General features: G+C 36.1%; 6 protein-coding genes across 8 annotated transcripts; 3 read left to right on the top strand and 3 right to left on the bottom strand.

Moving 5' to 3' along the window:
• The first annotated feature begins 968 nt into the window (after window positions 1–968).
• On the top strand, window positions 969–3242 carry LOC129567242 (uncharacterized). Its single transcript, XM_055443900.1, has 3 exons — window positions 969–1913; window positions 1988–2114; window positions 2212–3242. Exons 1-3 carry the CDS (start codon window positions 1889–1891, stop codon window positions 2399–2401), a joined length of 342 nt encoding a protein of 113 aa, XP_055299875.1. The 5' UTR covers window positions 969–1888; the 3' UTR covers window positions 2402–3242.
• On the bottom strand, window positions 3204–5542 carry LOC129567238 (geranylgeranyl transferase type-2 subunit beta). The gene is made up of 6 exons (XM_055443893.1): window positions 5109–5542; window positions 4793–4897; window positions 4527–4727; window positions 4287–4445; window positions 4007–4082; window positions 3204–3939 (listed from the first exon to the last, which is right to left on the bottom strand). The coding sequence occupies exons 1-6, from the start codon at window positions 5109–5111 to the stop codon at window positions 3488–3490; spliced, it is 996 nt and encodes a 331-aa protein (XP_055299868.1). The 5' UTR covers window positions 5112–5542; the 3' UTR covers window positions 3204–3487.
• A 120-nt stretch (window positions 5543–5662) lies between these two features.
• Window positions 5663–8701, bottom strand: LOC129567237 (uncharacterized). Of its 2 annotated transcripts, none has more exons than XM_055443892.1 (7): window positions 8439–8701; window positions 7871–8327; window positions 7525–7673; window positions 6987–7203; window positions 6874–6902; window positions 6396–6563; window positions 5663–6109 (listed from the first exon to the last, which is right to left on the bottom strand). In XM_055443892.1, the coding sequence occupies exons 1-7, from the start codon at window positions 8457–8459 to the stop codon at window positions 6095–6097; spliced, it is 1056 nt and encodes a 351-aa protein (XP_055299867.1). In that variant the 5' UTR covers window positions 8460–8701; the 3' UTR covers window positions 5663–6094. The 2 variants fall into 2 exon arrangements, with proteins under 2 accessions (XP_055299867.1, XP_055299866.1); XM_055443891.1 differs by having other exon boundaries at window positions 7525–7697; window positions 8439–8664.
• A 2-nt stretch (window positions 8702–8703) lies between these two features.
• On the top strand, window positions 8704–11134 carry LOC129567233 (coiled-coil domain-containing protein 174). Its single transcript, XM_055443888.1, has 2 exons — window positions 8704–8971; window positions 9206–11134. The coding sequence occupies exons 1-2, from the start codon at window positions 8930–8932 to the stop codon at window positions 10859–10861; spliced, it is 1698 nt and encodes a 565-aa protein (XP_055299863.1). The 5' UTR covers window positions 8704–8929; the 3' UTR covers window positions 10862–11134.
• Window positions 11135–13233: 2099 nt separating this feature from the next.
• Window positions 13234–15567, bottom strand: LOC129567234 (alpha-1,3/1,6-mannosyltransferase ALG2). The gene is made up of 3 exons (XM_055443889.1): window positions 15305–15567; window positions 14041–15087; window positions 13234–13960 (listed from the first exon to the last, which is right to left on the bottom strand). Exons 2-3 carry the CDS (start codon window positions 15067–15069, stop codon window positions 13727–13729), a joined length of 1263 nt encoding a protein of 420 aa, XP_055299864.1. The 5' UTR covers window positions 15070–15087; window positions 15305–15567; the 3' UTR covers window positions 13234–13726.
• LOC129567241 (retinoblastoma-like protein A) lies at window positions 14354–26335 on the top strand. Of its 2 annotated transcripts, XM_055443899.1 has the most exons (4): window positions 14354–17606; window positions 18177–19411; window positions 24189–24721; window positions 24808–26335. In XM_055443899.1, exons 2-4 carry the CDS (start codon window positions 19359–19361, stop codon window positions 24855–24857), a joined length of 636 nt encoding a protein of 211 aa, XP_055299874.1. In that variant the 5' UTR covers window positions 14354–17606; window positions 18177–19358; the 3' UTR covers window positions 24858–26335. The 2 variants fall into 2 exon arrangements, with proteins under 2 accessions (XP_055299874.1, XP_055299873.1); XM_055443898.1 differs by having other exon boundaries at window positions 24189–26335.
• The last annotated feature ends 789 nt before the right edge of the window (window positions 26336–27124 follow it).

Raw genomic sequence — 27124 nt, 5'->3', positions numbered from 1 at the left:
TTCAACAAAAGAACCGAATAAATTTGAAAATTTGAGAAAAATGCATTTTAGTTTCCATTCGCCCATGCGCAGTTACGTGATTATTTAAAGTAATTGCGATTTATATTACGGCTTGCAATGCACGTAAAAATTGCGCGTAAGTGTGAGCGAGATAGCATGAGTTTTGGGTATCCCAGTGAAAAGGTACTACGGAACTGGTGAAATGATGACTCAGTTTTATTCATAGCGTTTTGGAAGCGATGGACACATTATTTTTGCCGAATTCTGCTCGGAAATGCGAGTTCTGGCCATGTGTAGATTTTACCATATAAATCAATGTATAATTTTAGCCGCGCCGCGCCGTGCTTCGAGAATTTCATACAAACCTGCCATGTAGACGGTCCTAACACAGGCAAAAATCGAAAGAAGTTTTGAAAAAATGTTTTTAGATTCTAATAGAGTATTTTGTGTGCACCGTTTGTATTATCGGCACATCGAAATTCGCCCTCCTTACTACTTAATTTTCACTCCGAAATCAAGTCACAACCAAAACCACCATTAATATTAGTCATCATTCCAATGGACTTGGAAGTGTATCGTACATTTTTGCTTCAATTAAAGTGAAACACGATATCTATAATCAACAGATATTTCGCGATTCACTTTGAAGCGAACGGAATTCATGTTGCACTCTTGAAAAACAAGAATATTGTGATAAGCTTATCCATAAGTGGTTCAACTTCGGTCATTTTTATTCCCGACCACTCATATATACATGATAACTCTACATCACGCAAATATCTTCGAAATGAATTTGGAATATTTGGAATCGTTCGGTAATCTCGAATCGCAAGGAAATTTCTTGATCTTATCACTACTGATATGTCACTTATTTGCTGGTGGAAATTTTCGATCATTCAATATCCTCTACCACCCTGCATTCAATGATGCATTCGACGACCGTCTATTAGTTTCAATGGACTCGGGCTGTCCTTTTCAAATTCCAAAGACCATGCAAGATATCAACGAAACAATTCCAATCGATCGTCGGAGCCAACGAACGGACAATATTCTTCAATTGATATTCCTACCACAAGATCATTTGGTTGAGAATTTTAATCGAATTGAGAAACTACTCACCTATTATCGCATTTTCATATTTACAACATCTGAGCAACTTGATTTTGCGCAAATAAAATCCATTGCAAGCGCAAACCTAAGTTCAATTTCTGTGCTTTTAGTTTATAATACCTCAAGTGACACATTAAATGAATTCATTTTATCAAAGAGTTCAATACAGCCAGTGGAGACTTAATAATAGTCGATTGAAAACGGATCAAATATTCAACTCTGTGTTCAATGAAATTTTACGATGCAATATGTGAATCTTTGGGAATGGAACCAATGTTAGTGACCTTAAAATGGTTAAAGGTGCTTGCCAGTTTCTATTTCACACATTTGAAAATGAGTTTTATCGATGGCGGTGTCTACAATTGCAAAGTTGGTTCTGTAGTGCGTCACAAAATTCAACCAGTAAAGAGCTCATTTTACAGTGATATATTTATATATTATATATTATAGCCTTTGTTCCTTTGGAAATGTTTACCAAAGGTTATCATGGACCGTTTGCCATAGACTAATATCAAGCATTTCCATCTTGGTTGTATGACTGTTTTTTCGTTTTCATGTTCCTACTATTGTGAATACCGCATGATGTATGAAAAGAGCCAGGTTTTTAACGAGGCGAGAACTGATAGTTATGAAAAATTATCGCTACTAAATGTTTATTATTTTAAATATGTAACAGTCTTGCACTCTTTTCCGGCCAAACCTTAATCAAAAACCCACATTATATTCAGCCAGAGCTTGGCGGTGTTTATTAAAATAAAAAAAAATAAATAAAAAATATATGAACTACTGCCCCATGCTGAAAAGTTAGTGTGACATATTTATTTTCCGCGACTCTTTGAAGACATTTTTCAGTTAAATTTTATTTTATAATTTACAGGCATGCATTCGCTTCTGTACAAACAAATGAAAGTGGACTCATTTGAAGAGTTGGCACAGCGAGATGTTCCGTTTTATTTGTATAACCCTATGAGACAAGACTTGGATTATGTCACGGGTATTTTAAGGTAATTTATTATTTAGAGTGTGGACATAATGCCAAAAATGACGATTCAGATTTTACTATTGGGTCCCTAATTTATTCACTAATCTACATATTTGCAGTGATAAGCACAAAAAGAGGACACATTTAATGCTTCAAACCAACAATGTAATGGACATTAAACAAGTTGACAAAGACACAGGTAAAGCAGTTGCATTCATGGTGCCGTCGCTTATAACCGAAGCGTATGCGGCAATGTTTAAAAAGAAAGGAAGAGACTACGATATCATTACAGAGATTTTGGGTAAATAAATTGTCAATCAAAAATTTTAAAAATTGTCTGTATATATCACTACTCATTTCGGTGTATAAGAATTTCTTCGCATCCAAAGAACTATGAAATTTTCTCTGGCAGTTTTTAGCCGGGCAGAGTCTAGAAACGATCGATATAGAAAACAATTTGATGTTGAAGCAATTACCATCACAGAATTGTACTATCCTCTACTCATTTATGTTTGTATATTGATAAGTATCACTGTCATTTTCATTATTGAAACATATTTGTCACGTATTCGCTCGGTTCAAGTGGTGCCGTCGAGCGTATTTAATAGACACATTTTGATATTTTTTATGTAATAGTATACATATAATCTTTTTCCAAGCAATGATTAAGTGGATAAAAACATCATGAGATGTGTAAATGGAATTTAATAACAAGATATGTGATTTCCACACAAATTGGGTACATTTTGCATTGTGTGATTAGTTTATTTCAAGGCTAAAATCTATTCTTCCCCTGGGTGGGCCATGCTAGGAAAACTGCAACCCCACAGACATTTTGAAATGGGCTTATTTTCGAGTAGACTGAGCCTACTAGGCTCCCATTCGAGCATTTGCTATATGGCGTTTTCGACTATAAGGGCCAAGATCTATCCGATGGCACATTTGTTATAAGTAATACGTCATTCAGTGATAACATCGAATGCACAAACAGACATAAACATTGTACGAAATTGAGGCGTTCAGTTTGTCATCATCGACTTTTCGGAATTTATTAAATCAGTTTAGTTACCCGTTGGAGCGAAGATTCGAAAAAATTCAGTCAGAAAGCAAATGTTTCATATCTCGTCTTTATTTTTATTCTTCATTTCTCGTAAACCTCTTGGTTTTTATATAATATTTGAAATAATTTCATTATAATCGATTTGTTATTTGGAATTTGTATTATTTGTTTGATTACACTATTTTCGAGTTCTTTTGACTATTGTCATCCACCGATAGAAATAGTTCCAACGAAAATAGTCGAAATAAAATGAGCGAATGCGATTAAATCCAACTCTAATGGAATTCGATACATTTCTTCTAAACTATGCCCAAATTTACATAAATTACATTGAATTATAAACTTTGTGGCTTAATACTGAGCCGATCGATGACGTACTGTGGCATGCAAAGTGTGGCATTAATTGGTTTAAGGCGTTTGTCGGCTTTCAGTAAGGATAAAGCGGCCAAGCCGAAGAGTGTATGGAAAATGTCGGGTAGATTGCCGGTACGATCACTGAAGCCACCAGTTTCGTTGTCCTGACAAGACAAGATGAACTGTTCGAGTTGATCAGCTTTAATCCATTGTAATCGGCCCATGATGGTCAGTGATGACAGAACCCACCAAGAGTAACAAACATCTGGTAGCTTCTCTGGACGCCCATTTAGACCACCGCTGGGCAGCTGACGCTCGCATAACCACCAGCATAGTTTTTCAGTATCAATACGATGCAGTTGCTGGGTTAATGACAGAAATCCAACGCAGCAATAAATCAAACCAGCATGGCTTTCGGCGTGAGGCTTTGAACCTGAGAAGTAAGGAATAGTTTTAAATTTATTCAAAGTCAAGTGATAGAAAGGTAACGGAATATTTACCAAATCCACCATCTGGATTGCAACAAGACATCACGAACTCAATTGCTTTTGGTAAATTGATCACATCCATTTTTTTCTGCAATAAAAGATGAGATTCGTTGACATAAACAGTGTTCATTACTTCAATAAACATAGTATATAGTTAAAATCAGATTTTTTTTCAAAAAATTCTAATCTTCTAAACAGTCAATAGCTGAGGTAGAAGCCATTGAACGAAATTAATTCAAGAATGAACTTTCTTTTTGATAAATTATCAATGATAAAACATTTAGTTACTTACAATCAGTGTCAAAATGGCCACAGCACAAAATGAGAATCGTGTATCAACTTCGCCCCATTTATCACCAAAGAAACTGCCATCTGGTTGTTGTAGTCCGCTCACATATTTGGCCACTGCTTCTAAGTCGATCTCATGCAAACGGTCATAAATACACAAAATCTGTTGAATAAATCCATGTTTAATTGAAAACTGCATTTTTTCCATCAGAAAACATCCGAAAATGTCATGCAACTACCCTACCTGAACAGCGCTCAGTGTGTACAAAACATGTGGATCATGGCCTTCACACGGTGAAATTCCCCCAGACACGGGACAATGGCATTTTTTGATAAATTCAACGATTGAATCTTGGTCAATTTTATCCAGATGGTCGGTGAGATCGAGCGCGGTAACTCCCCAGTAAATGCCAGACATTCGTAAAAATTCCGTCATGCAATATTCCTGTGCGAGAAAAAAAATACTCATTGCAAAAGTTGTCGTTTCATTGGTAGAAATATGGTGCTTACGTAGTCATTTTGATCGTTTCCATGGTTGGCAATGTATTCGATGTGTTTGTCAAACAAAAGAGTCTTTGGTCCCGGTGACAATTCGACGTCGTTTACGATAAAAGCCTGAAAATAATCCAAAATGTTAGAACAACATGCAAAAAATTGGCAGTGCAATTACCAATCAAACACAATGTTTGTGTCGCAACGAACACTTGGAGGTCAATTCAATCAACCGGAGCAATTTTGGTACATGCTCTGTGGGCTCACGCACAACAATTGCACCAAATACGACGAATTTCTTGTTTCAAACAAAAATTTCATCAACATTACTCACCATTATGTGGTACTTGCAAATAAAATCTGTTTTACAGCGTTCGAAAGAACATTAAAATAAATAAAATGCGAATAAAATCCAAATTTAACACCAACTGATTTGGATGCTGCCAAATGTAAGCATATACCGTTTGAATGCTACGATTCGTTCGAGACCGTTCAATTAAAAGAAATAAACTGAATCAATTAAATCAATTGAATGACACATTCGTACGCATTTTTACTGCAGCACTTAATACACTCTAGAACGATTTTTTTTACGTGAATTTGCGATAAACATGCAAATTGCCTGTATTGCTTGTCAAACGAAGTCGATGTGTCAGTACGACGGATGTGTGATGGTGTGCGTGTGTTTTCATTGGCCTCCAAATTGGATTGTGTCAAATCTCTGTCAAATGTTTATATTCCGTGGTTGGAGTGCGTTTGGAGTGTGACCTCTCATCTCATTTTGTATGGTTTTCGTTTTATGGTAAGAAAATACTCGAAATAGCATCTGAAAATGGTTATTAACTCAAATTTTTGCTCTTTTCCTGAACAAAATAAATAAAACACCAATTTACAAAAAAATATTTGTGGTTTTTTTTTAATTTCGGTTCGAGTTATCTTAACTAAACGTACCTCGACAGCCGAGGGTAAATGATAAACTTAAATGTAAACAATTGGCAAAAATGTTGTTTGATTATATTGAATTGATGATAATTATTCATCTAAAATTTCATGAAGAGATATAAAAAATTCGTTCAAGTCACAAAAAGAACTTAGAATTTAGAATTGCTGTCAGTCTGTAGCTATTTTTCTCTGATTTGCTGAAACGAAAGTGATCGATAGTCCTAAAAATGATGTGTAACTACGGCGAGCGAGATTTATTTGTTTGTTGTGGTTGTTTTAAGAATTACATCGAATGGTAACGTTGTTAAAAGTCTTTAAGCGGTTTGCTTAAGGAGTTTGTATTGGCTTCTTGAAAGATTTTTTAGCCTGGCAGTTTTTTTAGTTACTAATTGGCTGAAAAAAAGAGAAATATTTACTTGTGGTTAGAAGTGAAGATAACAAAATTATGTAGGAATTAAAACTAAATAATTTAAAATAGAAGAAAACAATTCGACGATGATATATATCAAATATATTTGTTAGGGGAACGAAATGAAAATATGAATAAATGAATGAATTGATAAGTCCTTCAATAGAGAGGATGAGGAGAAGATTACAAGAAAATAAAACCAGTGAAGAATTCAATGGAAAGATTTTTTGAACGATCTAATAAAAAAAAACTGTTATTTTCAACACTTACCACGACGGTGGTGGTGGTGCGACGACGTCCAGTTCGTTCGCCCGTTGATTTTGAGATCTTGACATCAACAGCGATATCCTTGATGCGCTTCAACGGCAAGTTTGTTTCGTGGTGCAAGCATTGCTTCTTCAATTCGATGTAAGTTGCCTCCGATGATTCACCATATGTCTGAAATCACCATTTCATATGTTAGGTTTTATTTATTACATTTTTATCTCATTGATAAAAGTTTGCATTTTTTATTCTCTATTTTTTCTCTTTTCTCTTTATTGCCTTTTATTGAATTGAATATTTTTAGTTCTGTGAAGCAAATTCGGTTAGCTTTGAATTGACTTCATGAACTTTAAACTATTAGACAGTTTACAGTCTATTGGAATTGATCAATTAAGGATTTTATAATTCGATATAAAAATTTTATTGTTCTTTCATGGAGCATTCTCTGCTCATAAATACTTGAAAAATAAAATAAAACACTTACATAATCCGTGAAATGAGCGATAGCATTACCTAGAACGAGGAAAAAGATCGACAAAAAAGTTAGAATCTTCTTTTAGTTATTTTCACCCAATCCTTATACTATTCTGGCATTACCAATTCGCATTTGCAAATTGAATGTGAAGAGTTTGCATTCATTGCTACGACCAACACATTGTACCCATGAAGTAATGGTGGTTTTATTCTCATCACGATGCACATTGACAACCAAAAAGAATAGACCATACTGAGCGATGCGGATGCACTGACGGAAATTCTTGCATTTAAATGTGTAATGCATGAGAAATTCATCGTCGTTACCTTGCAACCGGTGCTGGAATGAAAAGAGATAGAAAGTTGATGAAGTTAAAATGAAAATTAGTGATACGGAAAAGAAAAATGGAGTAAATGGAATCATTCAAGGTTTTCCAGGATTTAGAACAAAACGAAGAGACTTATCTTAAGGAATCGTCTAAGATTTTATGAGATTCGGGAAAAAAAACTGGGAGATTTTTCTTAATCGCAATCACCAAAGCCAAAATCAAAGCAATGGCTGTAGCTAAGTTAATCTACTAATAGAACAGTACTCTACTTTTTCTCTAATTTTAAATTAACTCCACATTTTTTCACGGTTTTTTACACGAATTTATCTTACCTCGGTCAAACGATCCTTGTGAAAAGTGCGAACATGGTTGAGCATACGGCAAATAGGCACTTTATCCTCGCAATTCCAGATGCGACAAGAAAAGAAACCACGTGGTTGAGGAGGACCACTTGTTGTTGGTTGCAACTCAAGTAGCAATTCTAGCAATGGATGAATCGAATAATCTAATTTAGGTTAAGAATGCTATTGGGATTTTTCCTGTTTTCAACACCATTATAAATCAATAAAAATAAAATAAAATAAATGTATTTGATGATTGCCGTACTCAAACTCCAATCAGAAGTATTGAGAAATATTTTTTTTAAATAAAATTGCCTGAAACATTAATTGATTATACCTGGCAGTGGCGACTCCGATCGTTGGCGTTGCCGGGGTGGTGAATCATGTAGATCAGACGTGGTTGGATCGCGTTTCGATGGCTTTGGAATGGATGCTACCAGTGTGGCGATGGCTTTTGTAAGTTTAGCATCGTCAATATCGTCGCCATCGCTGTCTTGTTCATTCGATACTTTGTTGGCATTTTGGTCGCTAGTGCCAGCTGTGTCTGTCTTATCTGTCTTCTTGATCATAACCGATGCCTTAAGTTGCTTCAGCTGTTTCACCATTTCTTCCAAAATGTAATTACGTGTACCGACAAATGCGCCACGGCACTGGGGACACTCGTTGTGATTGAGATTGCGATTGATTTTCTTTACACATCCTTCACATACCGAGTGTCCTTGGCTGCATTGCAAAATTCGCCCCTCGAACATTTCAAAGCACACGGGACACAACAATTGGTCACCAAACGAACCCTGTACCAAACCAAAAAAAAAATCATCATTATTCGACTGAACAGTTATCAACAATTATATTTTCGGTCAACATTTCATAATGTCTCCCATGAATTTCATTATTGTTCTTACCAATGGTGGCGACGACGACATTTTTATGGCTGCGTACAACCAATTGTAAAACACACCAAAGGTCGACTGTATCCAATGAATCGATTTGAATTATTGTGAGTGTCTCCGAACAATGTGCGGACTTTTCCACGTTTTTTTTTTATAATGAGGCGATGATGAAGACTATTCGCTCGTCTTGACACTTGATACAAAACGTGATGTGCTGGTGCAATTAGTGCAAACGATTGCTCTGTCGATATCACAACAATGGAATGTGTTTTGACAAAACAAAAAGAGAACGAGTGGAAGAATGTGTTTTCGGCCGACCGATATGAAGTTGACTCAGACACTTCTCGTTTGACACAACAAAACAACTGTCAACGTTTATCGACGATTCATAAGCGAAAAACGAAAACATTGTGAAGAAATTTTTGAGTTTTTGTGATGAAAATAAGAAAAAGTTTGTTGAATTGAAAACTTTATTGCAAAGAAATTACAGCTTTTGATCCAAAATGAACGACCCAAATAAAAGGATCGATGTGAATTTGTCGTCGGTGAGTATAAAATATACTAAACTATGTATCGCTGATAATTTGTATATTGTCGTGAATTGATGTAGATTTAGTAGCCTTTTGCTAATTTGTTCATTTTTTGTTCTGAAATGTGGACGCCATTGTCTATTGTCTATTTTGTCTCCAAAAATTTAGTTTTGTATCGAAAGGAGTGGAGTTTCCGAAAATTCAATCACAAAACTTGAATGATATTAAAATTTTCTTTCTCATTTCCAGTTGCTCAGTTTAAAAGCGGAATTGCTGCGAAAGCAGGTGGAAGTGAATCGATTCAAAAAGCCCAACACCTCCGACCCGTTTGCTGCTTTCATTTCGAAGCGTCATGCTTCGTCATCATCCAGCCGATCGCACAACAAGAAAAAGAATGAACAACCGCCTCCAAAGTCGAATGCTGAGAAGTCAGAAAATGAGAAGCGTGCAGATGAAGATTACGAAATGTTGGCAAAATCCAAGAAGATCCTTGAGGCCAAAGCAAAACTATACAACAAAATGACAAGTAGCGGTGGTTCATTGAATTCTGACGACACATGCTTAGTACGATTCAATCAGAAGAAGCAAGAGGAACGACAACCCGTCGATCATTCCAGTTCCGAATCAGAGAGTGATACCGAAGATCAAAGAGGTGGTTCCGATCACGATGACGACAAATGGACTGAATACACCGATTGCCTGGGCCGAACACGAAAATGCCTCAAAGAGGACTTGGAATTTTTCAAAAAGAAAGATCTTGACCTGACTGACGCAACCAGAAACCGAACCACACGTTCCGAAGAAAAAGAAACACCAAATGTACCACAAACACCGTGGTTCGTTGACACAAAAGGTATTTCAAGTGCTGATTTACCGCTTTACAAGCCGACAAATGATGACGATGTTATGAGTATGATTTCAAAGTCATCCAAAATGGAAGAGATGCGTGCTCAATGGGAGGAAAAAGAGCAGGACAATTTGAATCGTGAAAATATCCACTATCAGGACGTTTTATTTGACGAAGCACGAACGCACGGTGTCGGTTACTATGCATTCTCCGTGGATGCAGCGGAGCGTGAAAAGCAGCAGCAAGTTTTAGATGAACAACGGGAAAAGACATTGGAAGAGCAGAGAAAACGGGAAGAAGTGCGATTGGCCAGAGAAAGAATAGTCGCCGAGAGGGTGTTTGCAGCAAAAAATCGCCAACGAGCAAGACTTGGAATCGCTCCAATGTCAAGGGAGGAATTTGAAGCAGAGAAAAATAAAGGCAAAGTTGAGGAGAGTAAAGATGATCCGAAGCTGAAGAAGAAAGAGGAAAAAGAGCAGATAAAGAAGGAAAAATTGGAGAAAGAGCGCGAAGTCCAACGACAGAAACATCTTCGGCCATGGGATGAAGGCAAAGATAGTGTTCCGCGTCGACGTCCGTCGACATCGAGTGATGATGAACAATGGGAATACAAACCAGAGAAACCCGAACCAATGTCACAACAACAATGGAATGAACTGAAACGCACTGAGAGAAAGCCAGAGTTTGCACCTGTGATGGAAGAGGAACGGATTCAATCGTTTAATAGATTTACAACAAAAAAACCAAAGCCGATGAAACGGCGAAATGAAACCGCGTATGGGAATATGTTCAATGAACCGATTAAAAATGAAATGGATGGAGATGATTTCCCAGTTGAACAGGATGAATCGAATAAGAGAAGACGTGCCGAAATAGCTCCACCACCAACTTTCGATTACTATGGACCCACTTCGACAACGAAACCCAGAAGTCATGGCAATAACACAGATATTACCGCTTCAATCGAAGCTGGGCTCAAGTTTTTGCGAGAAAAATCCGACAAGATTGCACCTGGCTCGAAGCAGTCGTGGGTCGCTAATACTACGTATGAAGAATAGTCGAGTTTTTATTGGAATAAGCAAATAGTTGACTAACTCACAACTCATGAGTTTTGAGCGAAATTGAGTATATTTTTTTCAAAAATTAGGTTTTTGTATTAGGAAACTAGAACACAATCCTTGATTCGGATTTAGAAAACATTCTTCCGATTCCATCATTTTGTTATCGAAACAAAACAACATCAACAAAATTCGAAAACATGAAATGTTTCTGTAAATTCAAAAATATGATTGATCTGAAATTGCAAATAAATACACATTTTTTTACCTAGATAATTTACAATTGGTATGGATTTTATTTAATAGAAATTCTGAGTTCAGTGCATAGTTTTTTGGCATTTTGGCTAAATTTTCTCAACTAGTTCATGCATTTACTTTGATAGAATTAAACAATTTCAATTACATTTGCTATTTTTCTTCACTGAAAATTCGGTAAGTTTATGCTAGAATTTAACATTACTAAATGCTCTTACCCCACGAAATCCTGATCTATTTGGGAAGTTCTTTGGAACTCCTACTCATTTTTCTTGTCATTCTCAGCTGTCCCCTTACACGCCAACAACTCCTCAATGATGGTATTGAGCTTTTCTGTGAATGCCTCGAATGAAATGTGTTTACTGTTTATCCATATTCTTCATGTTCTTTTTTACGCTGCCACGGCCTTTGAACTAGTCCTTAAGCGGCTTTGAAATTGTTTGAGAAATGGGTTTGATTGATTTTTATTTGATAAGTTGATTGATGTTTTGAATGATTGATTTCTACTGAGTACTGACTAGCTTTGATTAGTAAAAAACATGAAAAAATACACAAATGTACCTTTAGTACATCCTTGGGGCGTACAGCGCCCGAGGCGATTTTTCATTACAAATAAAAGTATTTAAAACCAAAAGAATCACCATGAGTGTAGTATTCGATAGCTTGAACCTTTGGCTACACACCAGTGAATTTTCATGTTCATATGTGTAAGCATGTATGAGACATTGCCTCTCACAACACATGTGCGCCGTACGTTCTTTGAGGTGTACAATGCCCCAAGTATATTTTTTCATGAAAACTGGACTGTAGAGATAACGATTTGATGTCCCCGGCAAATTTGTAGTACTCAAGGTCCTCTATAACTTTGCTGAAAATAGATATCGCCTATCACTTATCAGTTCCGCGGAATACGCGAACATTTGGTTTCCCATTTTCACGGAAAAAAATCATCATAAATAATTAAATATGCTACCATCATTATTTCTACAAAACTCAACAGATGGCGTTAGGGTCTTGCATTTGTCTTTTGGACAAATATCATTTATCTCTTATCAGTTACGCGGAATCCGCGGAAAACGCGAGATTTCTCTTATCATTTTCCCACCGATTTGATATGAGTTAACGAAATGATGTCTTCAGCAAAGTTGTACAGCAGGTTAAGAACTACAATTTTTCCGAAGTCATCATTCCGTTATCTCTTATCAGTTAGGCGGAAAATGATAAGAAATTTTTTTCGTTTTTCGCGTAACTGATAAGAGATACCAAAATGGTGTCATTGATTATATTGTAGTAATCAACCTGCTCTATAACTTTGCCGAAGACAAATATCAGTTATCTCAAGAGGTAAGATTTACAGTTGGGCAAATTTTTTTTTAATCAAAAACCCCATATGGTGGGAGACCTTTCGCGGTTTTTCTCGTATATTGGGTAATCGATAAGAGATAACGAATTGGTGTCTTGGACGGGTCAAGTACTACAACTTTGCCGAAGACACCAAGTCGTTATCTCTTATCAGTAAAGCTTAAAACCACGAAAAGCGCGATTTTTTATCTTATCATTTTTGGCGTAACTGATAAGTGATAACGAAATGATGTCTTCGGAAAAATTGTAGTTCTCAAAAGGCTCTACATTTTTGCCAAAAAAAAACCATTTTGTTATCTCTTATCAGTTTCGTGAAAAATGATAAGAGAAATCTCGCGTTTTCCGCGGATTCCGCGTAACTGATAAGAGATAATGACTTGATGTCTTTGGCAAAGTAGTGCTCAAGGTTCCCTACAACTTCACCGGAAATACCATATATTTTATCTCATATCACAGTCCAGTTTTCATAAAAAATGTGCTACGGGCACTGTACGCCCCAATACACAGGAATGTGGTGTGAGACACATACACGGAGTGAAGGTTGATAAACTCTAGAACGATTTTTTTATGTGAATTTTGCGATAAACATGCAAATTGTTGAATGTTTTATGTTGTGCGTGTGTTTTTATTTGTTTCAATTGAATTGTGTCAAATCTCTGTCAAATGTTTATATTCCGTGGTTGGAGTGCGTTCGGAATGTGACATTTCATCTCATTTTGAATGGTTTCCTTTTTATGTTAGAAAAATACTCGAAATAGCATCTGAAATAAACAAATCTTTCCCAAAAATTTTATTAACTTTAATTTGTGTTCTTTTCCTGAACAAATAAATAAAACATCAATTTACAAAAAAAAGATTTGTGGATTTTTTTTGGTTTCGGTTTGAGATTTCTCAACTAAACGTACATCGACCGCCGAGAGTAAATCATAAACTTAAATGTAAACAATTGGCAAAAACAATTGGCAAAAAGGATGTTTGATAGTACTGAATTGATGATCATTTTTCATCTAAAATTTCATAAAGAGATATATAATTCGTTCAAGTCACAAAAAGAACTTGGAATTTAGAATTGCTGTCAGCCGGTAGCTGTATCTCATTTTCATGCAACGTTGATAAAATTAAACATTTTCAATAACATTTGCTTTTTTTTTACTCAAAATTCGCTAAGTTTATACTAGAATTTAACATTACTAAATGCTCGGTAAGTTCCACGAAATTCTAATCTATTTTGGAAGTGCTCTAAAACTCCTATTCATTTTTCTTGCCATTCTCAGCTGCCCCTTTACACGCCAACAACTCCCCAATAATGGTGTTGAGTTTTTCTGTGAATGCCTCGAATGAAAAGTGTTGTTGCACTCTCTTCCGTCCTTTTTCGCCCATATTTTCGCCCAAGTTTTTGTCACCTATCACAAAACGTGCCATTGATCGACTGAAATATTCTTTGGCTGGTTCACACAAGAAACCCGTTGATTCGTGGACAACCTGTGAATAGATCAAAAACAAATTCGGTTATTTTCGGAATTCAGAATGGAATTATTATCAAAATTTATTATTTTTCCTACCGTTTCCGTTGGTCCTCCGGTATTGCAAGCAATCACTGGTTTCTTCATGTACATGGCCTCAATTGGGACAATGCCAAAGTGCTCATTGGACGGTGTATACAGAAGTGTGTCGCATCTTTTCAGCAGCCACAGCTTAAATTTATCACTCGGTGATCTCAAAAACGTGCACTTATTCATGATGCCCAATTCATCGGCCAAATGCTCCAATTCCTCAAAGTGTTCGACATTCTCAAGGACACGTTTATCGTATCCACCGGCCACAATGATGTGACATCGTTCAAAGTTTGCTTTCGAAACATGTTTCTCCAGTTCTTTGAATGCTTTCAACGCCAATGCAATGTTTTTCTTCCTCTCGAATCGATTTATCGATAAAAATACCACCGAATCACTTTTCAACTTCAAATTATCCCCATCCGCATCGATAACAATGGTATTATCAAAGTATTTTGTATTCAGCGATGGATATAGAACGGCTGGCATATCGCTGATACGTTTGAATGTTTCTTTAAAGACTCGTCGTGTGAATTTGCTGTTGACTAAAATGACGTCGGCTTTGCCGGTCGTGAATTCCTCGGCCCAGTTCAATGGGAATCGATACCATTTCCGAATAGCACCACCGTCTTGAGGCGCCATCAGCATATCGGGAAAGTGACAGTAGAAAAGGATCTTCGGTGAACCAGTAGCAAGTTTCAAAAATGGAATGCCAATCGATATTGAGTCGACAAAAATTACGTCAAAGTTCTCTTCACGTGATAAAACAAAGGTCGTGTACAGTGTAGCGTACAGCATTCGAATGTAAGCACAAAGAGCCGTAAATTTGTTAAATATCGATCGAGGCAACCAATCACCAACTGTTTGCACCTTAAGTGTTCCGTCACGAGTTTCCTCAAAACAATGAGTTGGATCATGATGATTTACAAGGAACTGAATCGAATGACCACTTTTTTGTAGAGCCAAAGCTGCATCCACTACTAATCGTTCCGCACCGCCGATTCCCAGGTCCGGGTGCATAAATAATATTTTAACCATGGCGGAGGAAGTTTAATTCTAGATGAAATTGGGAGAAAGATAAGAAAAAATTGAATAGGTTTGGACAAACATTCATGTGTTCTGATGAAAAATTAGAATTTACGATTAATTTTTTCAACTTTTTTCGTTTTGAAAAAGTACACTGTTTCAATTTGTTCAAAAAGGATCTTTTCATAAGGAAGAAACTCTCCTTTTTCGTAATAAAAGAAGTTTTTTTCTCGAACGAAATCAATACCTTTTAGCTTAAACAAACACAAAATACGGCTTTGAATAACGCTGGAATACAAAATAAATAAACCTTGAATGGGAAATTTCGAAAAAATAAACTTGAACTCTTCGTTTCACATAGAATGCGTTGCGAGATAAAGAGATTTAATTGAATTAATCAAACATTGCATCTGATTGAATCAGAAAAAGAGACACATTGCAGACGTATTTTCATTAAATGCCGCAATTGACACATCAGTAACAAAGCAATTGACATTTCGATGCAGATCTACCACAATTTTTACAGTAGCACACTTCATTTCTAGCAGTGCCGTCGAGCCCGTGAAGCAGTCCAAGCTGCTATAAACGAATTGCTATGAATCATCTTCAGATGGCTCTGTGTCATTCGACTAGAAATTTCACAATATTTCGTAAATAATCGAAATGTGTTTCATATTTACGTCAGAAAAATGTTGTCTGAAATGACCATTAAAGGAGAATATAATTTTTTTTTAATAATTTATTTATCATAGAAAATGTTACTGAACTTTGCTTCTGATTTGTAAATGATTACCAGAAAATTATCAAAATTCATATCAAACCTCTCGAAATATAACGTATTTTCTCGAAAGAAATGTGACTTCATATATATTCATGTGCCCTAGCACTGTCATATACACACGTACAGTGATTTCTCCATCGGACATTGTGAAACGAGTTTATTTCTACGACGCAATTTGCCTCGTTTATACGTAATGCAACCGAACCGAAAAAAAACACGAGCGAAATTTGTTTACCGAAATAAGGCAAACAAAGCAGATGACAGAGACAGCAAATCTACAACACAACACAGGACTGAAAGAGAACCAGTTTGTTCGGCAAACACTGTTCGCTGTTCTTATTGGTGTGTATGTGCGTACGTTATCCCCACCACAGCAAAAAGAACGGGCCGAATGTCTGAAAGTAGGCATTAAGTGAATGTAACGCTGTTCACATCGACCATACTCGTTTTGGCAGAGTCACGTAGCAGCCATACCAACAATAAACTTACAAAATTTTCTACACACATTTACTTTGTGTTTTAGTTTTGGATTTTTATTCATCTGTTCAGTTCAGTAATATACCCAATAAAACGGCAGCCATTTTGAAAATAAATTCAATACAAAACCGCAGTTGAGGCAAGAAGCAACAAAAAATAAAAGAAAAAAGAAAACGAAACGAAAATAGAAATCCTGTAAAGTCAGTCAAAATTGTGAAAAATTTTCTAAAGTGCAGCCAAATTTAATAGCAAATAAATCGGCCAATCACTATTTTTTCTTTCTTTCTCAGTTGGAACAAAGCGATTTTAATTTCGTTCTATTGAATTTTTTTTTTTACGTAACTCACACACAAATACAATTTAAATTCATATACCAAAATTTCATCAAAGTGGTACAAAATTTTGAAATTCCAAATTACAAAAAAGTGAATAGAGTATAGTAAAAAAAAATAATCATTTTTATAATTACAACAACAATATTACAACGTAAAAAAAGGAACGTCCTTTGTTTCTAACACCCAAAACACAATATACGCATTTCAACGGGTTTTTTCGATCATCTAAAAGAACTGTGACTCAACGAATTGAGATCCCGTCAATTCGAGATCAATAGACTACAACCAATTGGACCTAAATTTTTTTTTAAACCAGAAATCAAACATTGTGGACACTTTTTTTTCTAAATAGTGAAAAAAAACTCATTATTATCCAGCGGAATATTAAAAGAAAACGAAACACAGTCGTTTGTTTGCCTTATATTTAAAAAAAAAAACAAAGTTTAGTACAATAAAAAAAAGAGGAAAAAGAAGCAGAAAGACCAGAAATATCCGACAGAAAAAAAACAACCATAAGTTTTAGTTCTCTCCGTCTGTGTTACAAAAATACGAAGAAGAAGAAGAAAAAGTTTGTCGCGCTGAAAAGGCATATATAAACAAGAACGATACACACATAAATAGATATAAAGAAATATTTCTTTTCCCCGAAAATATTCGTTTCGTTTGAGTGTGTCCGATCTCAATCATTCATCCAATACATTTCCGTGTATGCACCAAAGGCCCCCCTAAGCAAACCTCACATACATCTCACACACGCAGCAGCAGCAGCATTACGCAAAACGCCTTGCAGAGAGACAGAGAAAACAACACACAATTTTTGTACATCGCATCAACTGAACATACATTTTCTGAATAGAAAGTGGAACGACGATTTGTGCGAGTTAAAAGTAAACGAGATAGCAACACATAGAGAACGGCTTGCAGCAGTAACAGCAACCAGAGCATACAGTCATACGGTGAGTTCAATGAAATTTTTTCTTTCTTTTTTTCATTCTCATAAATTGAATACCATTTTTCAATATTGTATGATTCATGGAATTTAAGTAGGCTTTTGAGATGATTGATTCAAAAGAAAATTGCTCAAAGAAAATGATTGAACAAGAAATAAAATATGAAGAAAAAAAAGAATAGGGAAGAAAAAAGAAACCAAAAAAAAAGCATTTCCCTTCGTTCCAAGACGATTTAAAGAATTTCCCTCTGCATTCAGAACATTGTCTACTGCTTCGAATCCATAGGGAGAAAAGCCATTTTATTCGCGGAAATTTATTGCTTGCGTCGTTTTACTGGGCAAACCAGTCTTAGTGTGGAGTTCAGTGACGTCAAAAACTATTTTCCCTCAAGTCGCAACTCATTCACATTCGAGAGATTCTTGTTCTTTTGATGCAGCGTCAATTGACGCGGCGTGCATTTTTTTACATTAGAATTCACATATTTTACTTTTACTTCTAAATACTACATTCATCACAATGGAAACAAATAGCATTCTTGATTTTTTTTTCTCTTTCTCTCTCTCTCCTTATTTATAGCATCTGTAACAGAAGCGCTCTCCCGTTGCAAACCCCGATATATTTTTTTCCGTTGGCATATTCACACAGGCAACAGAAAAACCAACACCAATTCATCCGGCATATACTCAAGTCTCGCACGGCACACATATAGACTCGTTCAGATCTCTTTTGTATATTCTTTTTCACAATAATTGTTATTGTAAAAAAAAATTGTTACGTTTTGGTGTGATTTAAACAGAAACAAAGAAAAAAAATTTAACGAAAAAGTCGACGTCATAGACGTGCATTCGATCAAAAAATTAATTGCATCGGTTTTAATTTATCGACGGACACACGCGCGTGACACAGTGAGAGCAAACGTTGAACGTGTTAGAGACAGGATCATCGACGATTTAAAGAAGAAAATAGACGGAGAATTTTGTAAAAGGGTGTTGCTTAAATGCATCATCTATGGAAACGATCCGCAACAAAATCAACCAAATTCACACAATCACCACAAAAAGCCCAGTACATTCGACACAATAGCCGACGAGGCATTCAAAATACAGTCAAAAAAGAGATCTGTAGGCAACCTTTTGGCATATTTAATTACATTCGGACCGAGTGCAGCTGCGGACACACACTAGCACCTACATTCACCTATACGCTACCAACACAACAACGAAACAACAACAACTTGCCACACCGGACGCATCAGTCATAGTCGAACCTCCATAGCAATCGCATCTACAGAGACAGACAGCGAGATAGAGATAGATAGAAAGAGAGACAAAAGGGATAACAAAAACAGTGAAGAAATAATAAGGAATCGAAATTAACACCAATCAGTCATATCATCTTGTACAGTTGTGATCCAACTCACACTTTGCCTTCAATTGTCATCAACAAAATACACAGAAATTTCTGTTTCTTTTTTGTTGCTGTTTTTCGCCACAAGAAAACACACAAACGATTTACAAATCATATCGACAAGTGCGTGCTTCGATCAAGTGATACGACAATTTTTTTTAGACTCTGAATTTTCCGTTCGGCTTAACTAGAAGAAAAACAATTGGAACTTTTCAATTTCGGTTGTAAACTAGCTAACAAATCCAGTTTGTCCAAACGCGCCAACTAAATTACAATTTTGGTTAAAGACATCAGTTTTTAATTTTTTTCGCTCATCATTACACGAAATTTCGTCAAAGTTCAAGAGCTACAATGACCAATTCACAGAATCGAGCTACGCAAAAGGAAGGCCGGAACTCCGAAAGGTAAGCGTTTTTTTCTTGCTCTTCTTTTTTGTTTCTTTATTGTTTTTTTCTTGTGTTTATGAAGTGTTCACAAGGACTAATGGTGCAACTGGCCTTTTTCCGTCTCGCTCTGTCATTTCAATCTTTCAATCAAAACAATAATTTTTTGCTTTCAATGTGTTTGAAGAGATAAAAACACACACATTTAGCTATTTTCATCTTCGATCGTGTGATTCGTGTAATTTTTCAAATCGAATCGATTTGTTTCAATTTTTCACTTCGGAAGAAACAAATTTGTGTGGATTTATAAACGTTTGACTTCTTTACAACACGTCACTTCATGTTGCTACTGAAATATTTGCATCGCAAGTAATTCACACCTAAAAATTATTTAAATTTTCCAATGCAAATGAGCTGATGAATGATTTAAATGTCCAGAGCGTCTCGGAAATGCGGTCTGTGCCACATTTTTCCATCCTTTTTCGAAATAACTAGAATTTAGAATCTTTTCCAAAACCAGATTGGTTATGTGAACGAACCGAAAGTAGAAAAGAATGTTTGAAACTCGCTCCGAAATCTAGGAGTATTTTTAGATAGGGTATTGTCCCACATTTTATCTCGCTTCAAATCAATTTATGGTCATTGTCTTTTTCCCTTATCGACCAAAGCTTCACTAAAATGTTTTCAAAAGAGAAACCGTTTTGGAGGTATACATAGGGTTCGAAGAGATAAAATTGCTTGAAATATGCAAAAAAAAACAGAAATAAAAAGGAACCCAAACGTCTACCTTTTTTCAAAATGCCTCAGTAATAAGAAGCAAAAAGGGCTAAAAAATGTTCTCACCAGACGAAATGCCGATCTTTTGTCGAAGACAACCGAAAAAATACCCGATTAAAAATTTCGCAAAAAATTTGTCTTGTTCATGCAAATGCGTGTATTGTCGTGCAGACAACAATCGGCCCGTATATTTGCTCACAACACACACAAGTGCCGTTGCTTTCAAGCGATCACGAATGGAAAATTCCACTCATATATTTTTTCTGTTCATTTGATTTTGAGCACACAGTCATTAAGGCTTATCTGCTTAGGTTTGGCTCTATGTTTTTTTTTTTCGAAAATAGTTTTTTGTCATTAGGACAAGGTAGAGCCTCAGCTAAATCTAATCCTCTGAAAGTCGTAAAAAAAGAGTCCAGACGAGCGATAGAAATCCTCGAACTACCTGAACTCAGTTCCGGCTCAATGTCAGAAAATGCAATAAACGTTTTACGAACACTTTTTTTTATTGCACTAGTAAAATAAGTCCATTTTATGAAGCCCTTTGTTTGCAGCTGGGCTCATTTTCATATGCAAAACGATCGCATTTAGAAAGACTGGAGAAAAAATAGGGTTTGAGCGATGAATTTCCACGGAAAAGACATTCAACACCTAAGAAGAGTGAGAATCGTTAAACTATCCCCGAAACTGTGTAAATTGCCGCCATCATTCACAAAGGTGTCATATTTCGACATTTCCATTTCAAATTCCCTGTGATTTTGATTGCATGAGTGTTGAAAAGATAAACAACATTTGAAATCAATGACGTTCAAAACGAATGAACAAAAATAATCGTTGGTTGATAATGGAAAACATCAGTTGGTTTTATTGATTTAGTATGTGTTTGTTTTGTATATCGCTTCGAATCGATTGGCTTGTGTGTGTGTGTGTTTTTTTCCCTGTCGACGATTAATTTTGAACGCAAAAAACCCCAAAAGCAAACGTAGCGTTGAAGCAATTCAATAATACAAAACACTGAAGCGTAGACGTCGATTGGTGACGACAACGACAGTGTGCGAACGTAAGATTGCTGGATCGTGCAAATGAGAGAAAAAAAACACGATATTGTTCACTGCATAACAACAAAACTGAACATGGGCAAACGTGCTTTGTGTCGCGCATACGGGCTCTCTCATCACAGAAACCAGATGCATTAAATACGACGCAAAGGAAAGAAAAAAACGTGTTTTGTGTAATTTTCATCGCAAATAATTGGCGTTGTTATTCATTGCATGTGACAGAGAGCTAGGCATTTATAGCGCTTCTGTTGTTTTTTTATCCCTTTTTTTTGCGAGAGGGAAAAAAACAACAGACAAGCCTAAAAAGAAACCGAAACAGTTGGCAAAATAGAGACGAAGAGCAAGAGACGATTTGTGAAAGTGCATGAAACGAAGCCTCACACAATTGAGCGCACACACAGCTCAAACTATGGATTTAGCAAAGCCACAACACAATATGTAAAGCGAACACACACCGAAGAGATAGATAGCGAAACAAAGCAGTACGCATAGATTTATTTGCCATTCACCCGACCTTTAGTTTCAATGAGTGTGCGATTATTATTATTTTTGCACAAACAATCAAATCTGCTCTTTTTTTTGAATGTTGTCCGTCCATACGTTCTTTGTACACGGTGAGACAGAGAGAGACAAAGCACGTATTTGCGTCGTTCTTCTTTCTGTTTGTCGTTGTCGTCGTCGTCGTTGTTGTCGTTCTCTCGCTTACCTCAAAAATAAACAAAATATGTTTCTCTCGTTCTCGTTCACATTTGAGACCACGTATTATAATAATGCGTACACAGTTATTTGGATTCGGTTTTCTGTACTTTGTAAACTGACTCCATTTTTTTTTCGCTCTGTACGATTTGTTTTTCGAGCAATCCTTGTGCTTAAAACGTATAGAAGGTCTTTTCAATACCATTCGAAAAATGAAATAGCGCAGCAAAGACGACAAAAAAAACGGCAGTAGCAATTACAACAACAACAACAACACATTCCCGCAGTGAGTGTGTTCCATGAGGAAGATGACGTTGAATGGCGTTGTGCTTTTTTTTTCTCTCTTTCTATTATTGCCCAGAATACGTGACATTGTTGTGCGCCGTTTATTCACCAGGCAAATCGGTTGATGTTATTTTTAACAAGCATTCGAACATATTCCCTTTGTTTGCGATTGCCGGGACTTGATTTTGTACGCAAGTCAGGTAGAACACACCAACATACACACACATACACGCAGTGCATTTGTATGGGTGTGCTATTAGTCGATTGCGCGATTCGGGCAGCGCATTCCAAAATATTTACACTTTCCATATCCTCCATCCATCCAGATGATTTAGATATTTCCGTGTGTATGTTCGGGTTGCTGTTGCCAACTCGGAACAACATTTCGAATCAAAAATCAATACACACAGTCTCGGCAACTGAACCCATTGAAACAACAACAATAACATGAAAATATCATGAAATATTATGCCCTTCGACCAATGGAAATCGCTCAATCGGTTTGCGTGTTCTTTTCAACACACAATTTTCAATGCCGACTTTAATGTTTCATATGACACGGCTCGCATTATTAATGACAAATCTACAAGAATTTGAAGCGGAATAAATAGCATTTGTTTCTCTCAATTTGCAAAAATGAATGAGTAAAAAAAATAAATAAATGTCAATGTATCTTCTCTCCGAATGTCCCGTTGTCGTCGATATTTATTTGGCTGTGGTTACGCAAAATTCACAGCACTTTATTAAAAACCAAGAGAATTTTCAGTGGTTTCGAACGTGATATCTATCATAAGCCATAAAAAAAAATATGCCGCCGTTATCGAAGGAGTCGAACGTGACTATAAAAAGATCGCCTCAAAGCGAAACAAACAGCGTAAATGAATTTGTAAAATTTACGACTTGTTTTCGTTCACTCTTCTTTTTCACGGATTTTGTGTGTGTGTTTTTTTTTCTTTTCATTCCGTTCGCACGGATTTTCATGTGTGTATATTTGTATTTTGAAGGCGATAGCACGCGCAATTACAATTCATTCAATTTTATTTACGGTTGACTTCAACAAGAAACAACCGAAAACAACAACGAAAGAAAATCGATTTTCGTTGTCACGCTATTTTAAGTAGTCGGTGGCTAAAGCGGCCATTTTTGTCGATAGAGTGTAATGAACGGCTGAGCGAACCAACACATACCGATGAAAACGGTTGTTTTCACACATTTGGACGTAAATAAATGAAAGAATTTGCTACATTTTTACGCCGTGGCGTACGTGCTTTGGCAAAAATATTTTTGTTGTATTTTTTTGTTTATTCTGAAATTCATTTTTTTTTTTTGTCAGCTGGCTTCTGTTTTATCAAGCTTGATTTCATCAGTTTTGTGTCATCGTTCTATAACGTCATTAGAATCCCACCGTTTTTTTTATCCATTCGATCACTGTTTTGAAAACAGATTTCTCTTGAGTTTTTAATAATCTAATTCACGTAAGGAAAATAAAGAAATACGTCGTTATGGTCGTCATTCCATTTCCTTTTCGAACATTTTACTTTAATGAAATGTGGGCATTCAGCGTGAAAAAATCTGACTTATTTTTTTAAATCGATGAATCAGCTATTTTCAGTTGGAATAATTGGATTTAAATGGATTTTTTTTTTCTAAAAAAAAACCTTTCAAGTGAATAGCCCGTGAGTGAGTGGACATTTATGTAAATCAACTTTGCATACATGAATGCGAGATTTTCCAATTTTTGAAGTTTTTACTCGGTGCTAAGTTTTCGGAGTGATTTCAAATCATTTTCTTTACTTTTGGTCAAAGTTTTCGAGACATTTTCAAAGGCATTGACCGAAATAATGTAGAATAGTCATGAATTAGATTAGTTCAGTTCTGAACGGCAAGGCTTGCTAGGCAAGCTGCTATCATTCTTAAAAATCTTAAGCAAAATTCCATTCACAGAAAATTTAATCATTTTCCTCCGTTCATTTTACTCTCCACAGGAATAATGCGAGCCCAAATCACCAGAAAAATGCGAGCCAAAATGGTGGCAACAATGGTCGAAAGGTGACATTTTTCAACGATAACAATAAGGGTAACAACAATAGCAACCCGAACAAGGGATACTATGCACAGAAGCACTCGAGCAGTGCGCCGCAACAGTATTTCTCGACATCGCCCAAAGATATCGTTACACCGCCGAATCATGGGAAAAATCGCCAATATCAACAGCGTAATCACAATGGCAGTCCGCATGGTTTAACGGGTCGCAGTCCACCACGGTCACCAATATCGTTTGCATCACCGGCCGGTGTATCGACAACTACACCGAATTTGCATTTTGCTGGCAGCAAATATTTTGATGCACCATCACCGAATGCCCTTCCACAGCCACCCTGTCATTGGACGTCCACATCATCATCATCATCATCATCCACATCCACATCGCCACCACTATTATCCACATTGCTTCAAACCGTTGAATCGGCCACATCCAAACGCCGGTTGTTTCCAAATGACACCAGTAATCAAAAGTGTTCGTTGATGGCTGCTGAAGCGGCTAGCAAAAATCTTTGCAGTGATATTTTTTCGCACAATTTAAAATTACTTTTAAATGTTCAGGCCTGAATCGGAGCGAAACCACCATCACCACCACAACAACAAGAACATGAACACTGGACGACCGTGCAACCAAAACACAAAATACAACTTCTATTTTAGAGAAAAAAAAAACAAAACTGACCTGATTTTAATCTTTAACGGAACTGGATTTTTGAAACGAGTTTAAAATAAGATGATAGGAAACAGCATAAATGGCATACAGATATGGATTCAAGGACCTCCTGCATCTCGAAACCATAATTCGACCGACAACAAATTTTGTGCAGCCACCAACCAATAACCATCAGAATCAGCAAAAGATGAACAATAGCCACAATTTGATGATTACATGCAAATCATTTGCCCACCTTCAGCTTCAAATCGAACCAACAGGAAATCACAGAAACACAACACAAAGGTACTTCATAGGCATAATTTCAAAACAGTTTTAAAACAAAAACATACATTTAAATCAAAACAACATCGTTTAGCCCAAAGATTTTGAGAATACAGAAAAAAATCGTAAAATTACAAGAATGAACTAAAACAGAGATATAGACAGTTAGATAAAAAAAAAACAAAGCAAAGATGAAGAGGATGAATGAGAATAAGAAGAAGAAAAAAAGTGATGATGATTTCGATACAAACTGAACTGATTATTTCGTTTTTATAACGTTAATTGTAATTTCTTGCGACGAATCGAAATCCAGTTTTTTTCCCCTTTCTTTTCATGTACAAAATACAAAACAAACATAGACAGTTAATAGATACAATTTAAACATATTCGCTTATCACCATTGTACAAAAGGAAAACAAATGAAAACCAGTTCGCACACACACACACCATATTTAATTAGATACCTTCTCTTCTTTTTTGTGTTTTTTCCACTCATCAATCATCAAATTCTCTCAATGCACCCCACACACAGAGCAGTTTTACAGTCCACACACAGACATACTCATTGCATGCAAAATCCTGATGAATGAACATACAGCGGCTTTAGTCACTCACTCACAATCAATCAATTCATTGAGCAGAGGCTGGAAAAGAAACAGAAAAAAAACCAAAACAAATTCATTGGGCAACGAAAAGACGGACGAAGTTCAATCGACAATAGCCGTTCATATTCAATCGATTCAAGCCAATTTCGTCCACAATCAAAATCAAATCAAACGGCCATCTTTTCCATTCAACGTTCTCTTTTAGGCCAGTGGATCAAAACTGAAGCGGAAAAAAAGAAACATTTTGATGAGAAAAAAAATCTTGAAAATTGATACACCTTTTGACCTAGTGAAATACTTGAATTGTTCCTTTTGAAAAGCAATCTTCCAAGTGAAACCGAATCACTTTTATTACATTTACTTGAAATAACTGAAAAACTGTTTAAATGTTCAAAATCGAAATGTATCCCTCTATACGAAAAGAACGGGAAAATTATTAAATTTCTTCTTTTTTTTAGAAATATGCCAAATTCAATGATGCAAATGAGAACAAAACGTTGCTAAAAAAAACGATGAACAAATAAAATTGTTGAAATTAAAATATAAACGGCAATAGCGGATTGGTCGATGGGGAATTTTTGGCGATTTTGACGATATGACCGGATTCCAATTGAAAGATACTTATTGACATTATTTTACTTGAAAATCAATGATAAATTTTCAATTTTCCGTTCGGTTTCATTCAAATAATCTCTATGAATATCTTTTCCGTCGGCCGTCCAAATCCTTGACAGTTTCCGATCGGCCAAAATTACTTCGATTCGACCAAAACAAATGAGATTTCGACCATTTCAAAACCAATCGACTGTGGAAAATTTTTCCAAAAAAAATCACATCAATTCTAGTGAGTTGTCCCCGTAACTCTTGTCAAAGATTTTCCGCCGTTATAGTTTCACTTGATATTTATTCGGGAGAATAAATTAAAAAAAAGTGTCTTTATTTCACGCAGCGCGTTTTTCGTGGTGCTTTATAAGCATCACCAGGTTCAGTTGGCCAAAATCTTTGACGACAGTTTGTGCAGATCAGTTCTCTTCATTTTAGAGGCCAATCAATTCAGTCGTAATCAATTGAAACAGTTAAAATTGTGTAATGTATCTATGTCGATGGCGAGGCGTGAGAAATGTTCAAATTGCCCGTATCGCGGTATTCATTCAACTTTCAAACGCAAGCCACGAGTCTCGTGAACAAAAAAACCAACAGATCTTCATTGATTTGCTATCATTTTGCTGCGGTGGTTTCAATCGATTTCAAAATTTTCACACTCTACTGATCAATAAAAACGACATTTTCACGCCAGAATAACAAATCCTGACCCGTTTCGATGAGAGAAGGATTC

Source organism: Sitodiplosis mosellana, unplaced genomic scaffold, assembly GCF_009176505.1.
Source record: "Sitodiplosis mosellana isolate CC-2019 unplaced genomic scaffold, AAFC_SMos_1.0 Smas_scaffold_10, whole genome shotgun sequence".
In the NCBI taxonomy this organism is placed as follows: Eukaryota; Metazoa; Arthropoda; class Insecta; order Diptera; family Cecidomyiidae; genus Sitodiplosis; species Sitodiplosis mosellana.
This window is presented reverse-complemented; position numbering and strand designations above follow the sequence as displayed.

Coding starts and splice junctions, on each gene's coding strand:
- LOC129567242 (XM_055443900.1), top strand. CDS start 1,889: ATGAACTACTGCCCCATGCTGAAAA. Junction 1,914..1,987: donor CTACTGCCCCATGCTGAAAA/GTTAGTGTGACA, acceptor TATAATTTACAG/GCATGCATTCGCTTCTGTAC. Junction 2,115..2,211: donor TATGTCACGGGTATTTTAAG/GTAATTTATTAT, acceptor ACATATTTGCAG/TGATAAGCACAAAAAGAGGA.
- LOC129567238 (XM_055443893.1), bottom strand. Junction 4,728..4,792: donor GAAACGATCAAAATGACTAC/GTAAGCACCATA, acceptor TTTCTCGCACAG/GAATATTGCATGACGGAATT. Junction 4,446..4,526: donor ACACACTGAGCGCTGTTCAG/GTAGGGTAGTTG, acceptor TTTATTCAACAG/ATTTTGTGTATTTATGACCG.
- LOC129567237 (XM_055443891.1), bottom strand. CDS start 8,459: ATGTCGTCGTCGCCACCATTG. Junction 8,328..8,438: donor TGTCGTCGTCGCCACCATTG/GTAAGAACAATA, acceptor GGTTTGGTACAG/GGTTCGTTTGGTGACCAATT. Junction 6,564..6,873: donor TCGCTCATTTCACGGATTAT/GTAAGTGTTTTA, acceptor TGGTGATTTCAG/ACATATGGTGAATCATCGGA.
- LOC129567233 (XM_055443888.1), top strand. CDS start 8,930: ATGAACGACCCAAATAAAAGGATCGATGTGAATTTGTCGTCG. Junction 8,972..9,205: donor TCGATGTGAATTTGTCGTCG/GTGAGTATAAAA, acceptor TCTCATTTCCAG/TTGCTCAGTTTAAAAGCGGA.
- LOC129567234 (XM_055443889.1), bottom strand. CDS start 15,069: ATGGTTAAAATATTATTTATGCACCCGGACCTGGGAATCGGCGGTGCG. Junction 13,961..14,040: donor CCGGAGGACCAACGGAAACG/GTAGGAAAAATA, acceptor ATCTATTCACAG/GTTGTCCACGAATCAACGGG.
- LOC129567241 (XM_055443898.1), top strand. CDS start 19,359: ATGACCAATTCACAGAATCGAGCTACGCAAAAGGAAGGCCGGAACTCC. Junction 19,412..24,188: donor GAAGGCCGGAACTCCGAAAG/GTAAGCGTTTTT, acceptor TACTCTCCACAG/GAATAATGCGAGCCCAAATC.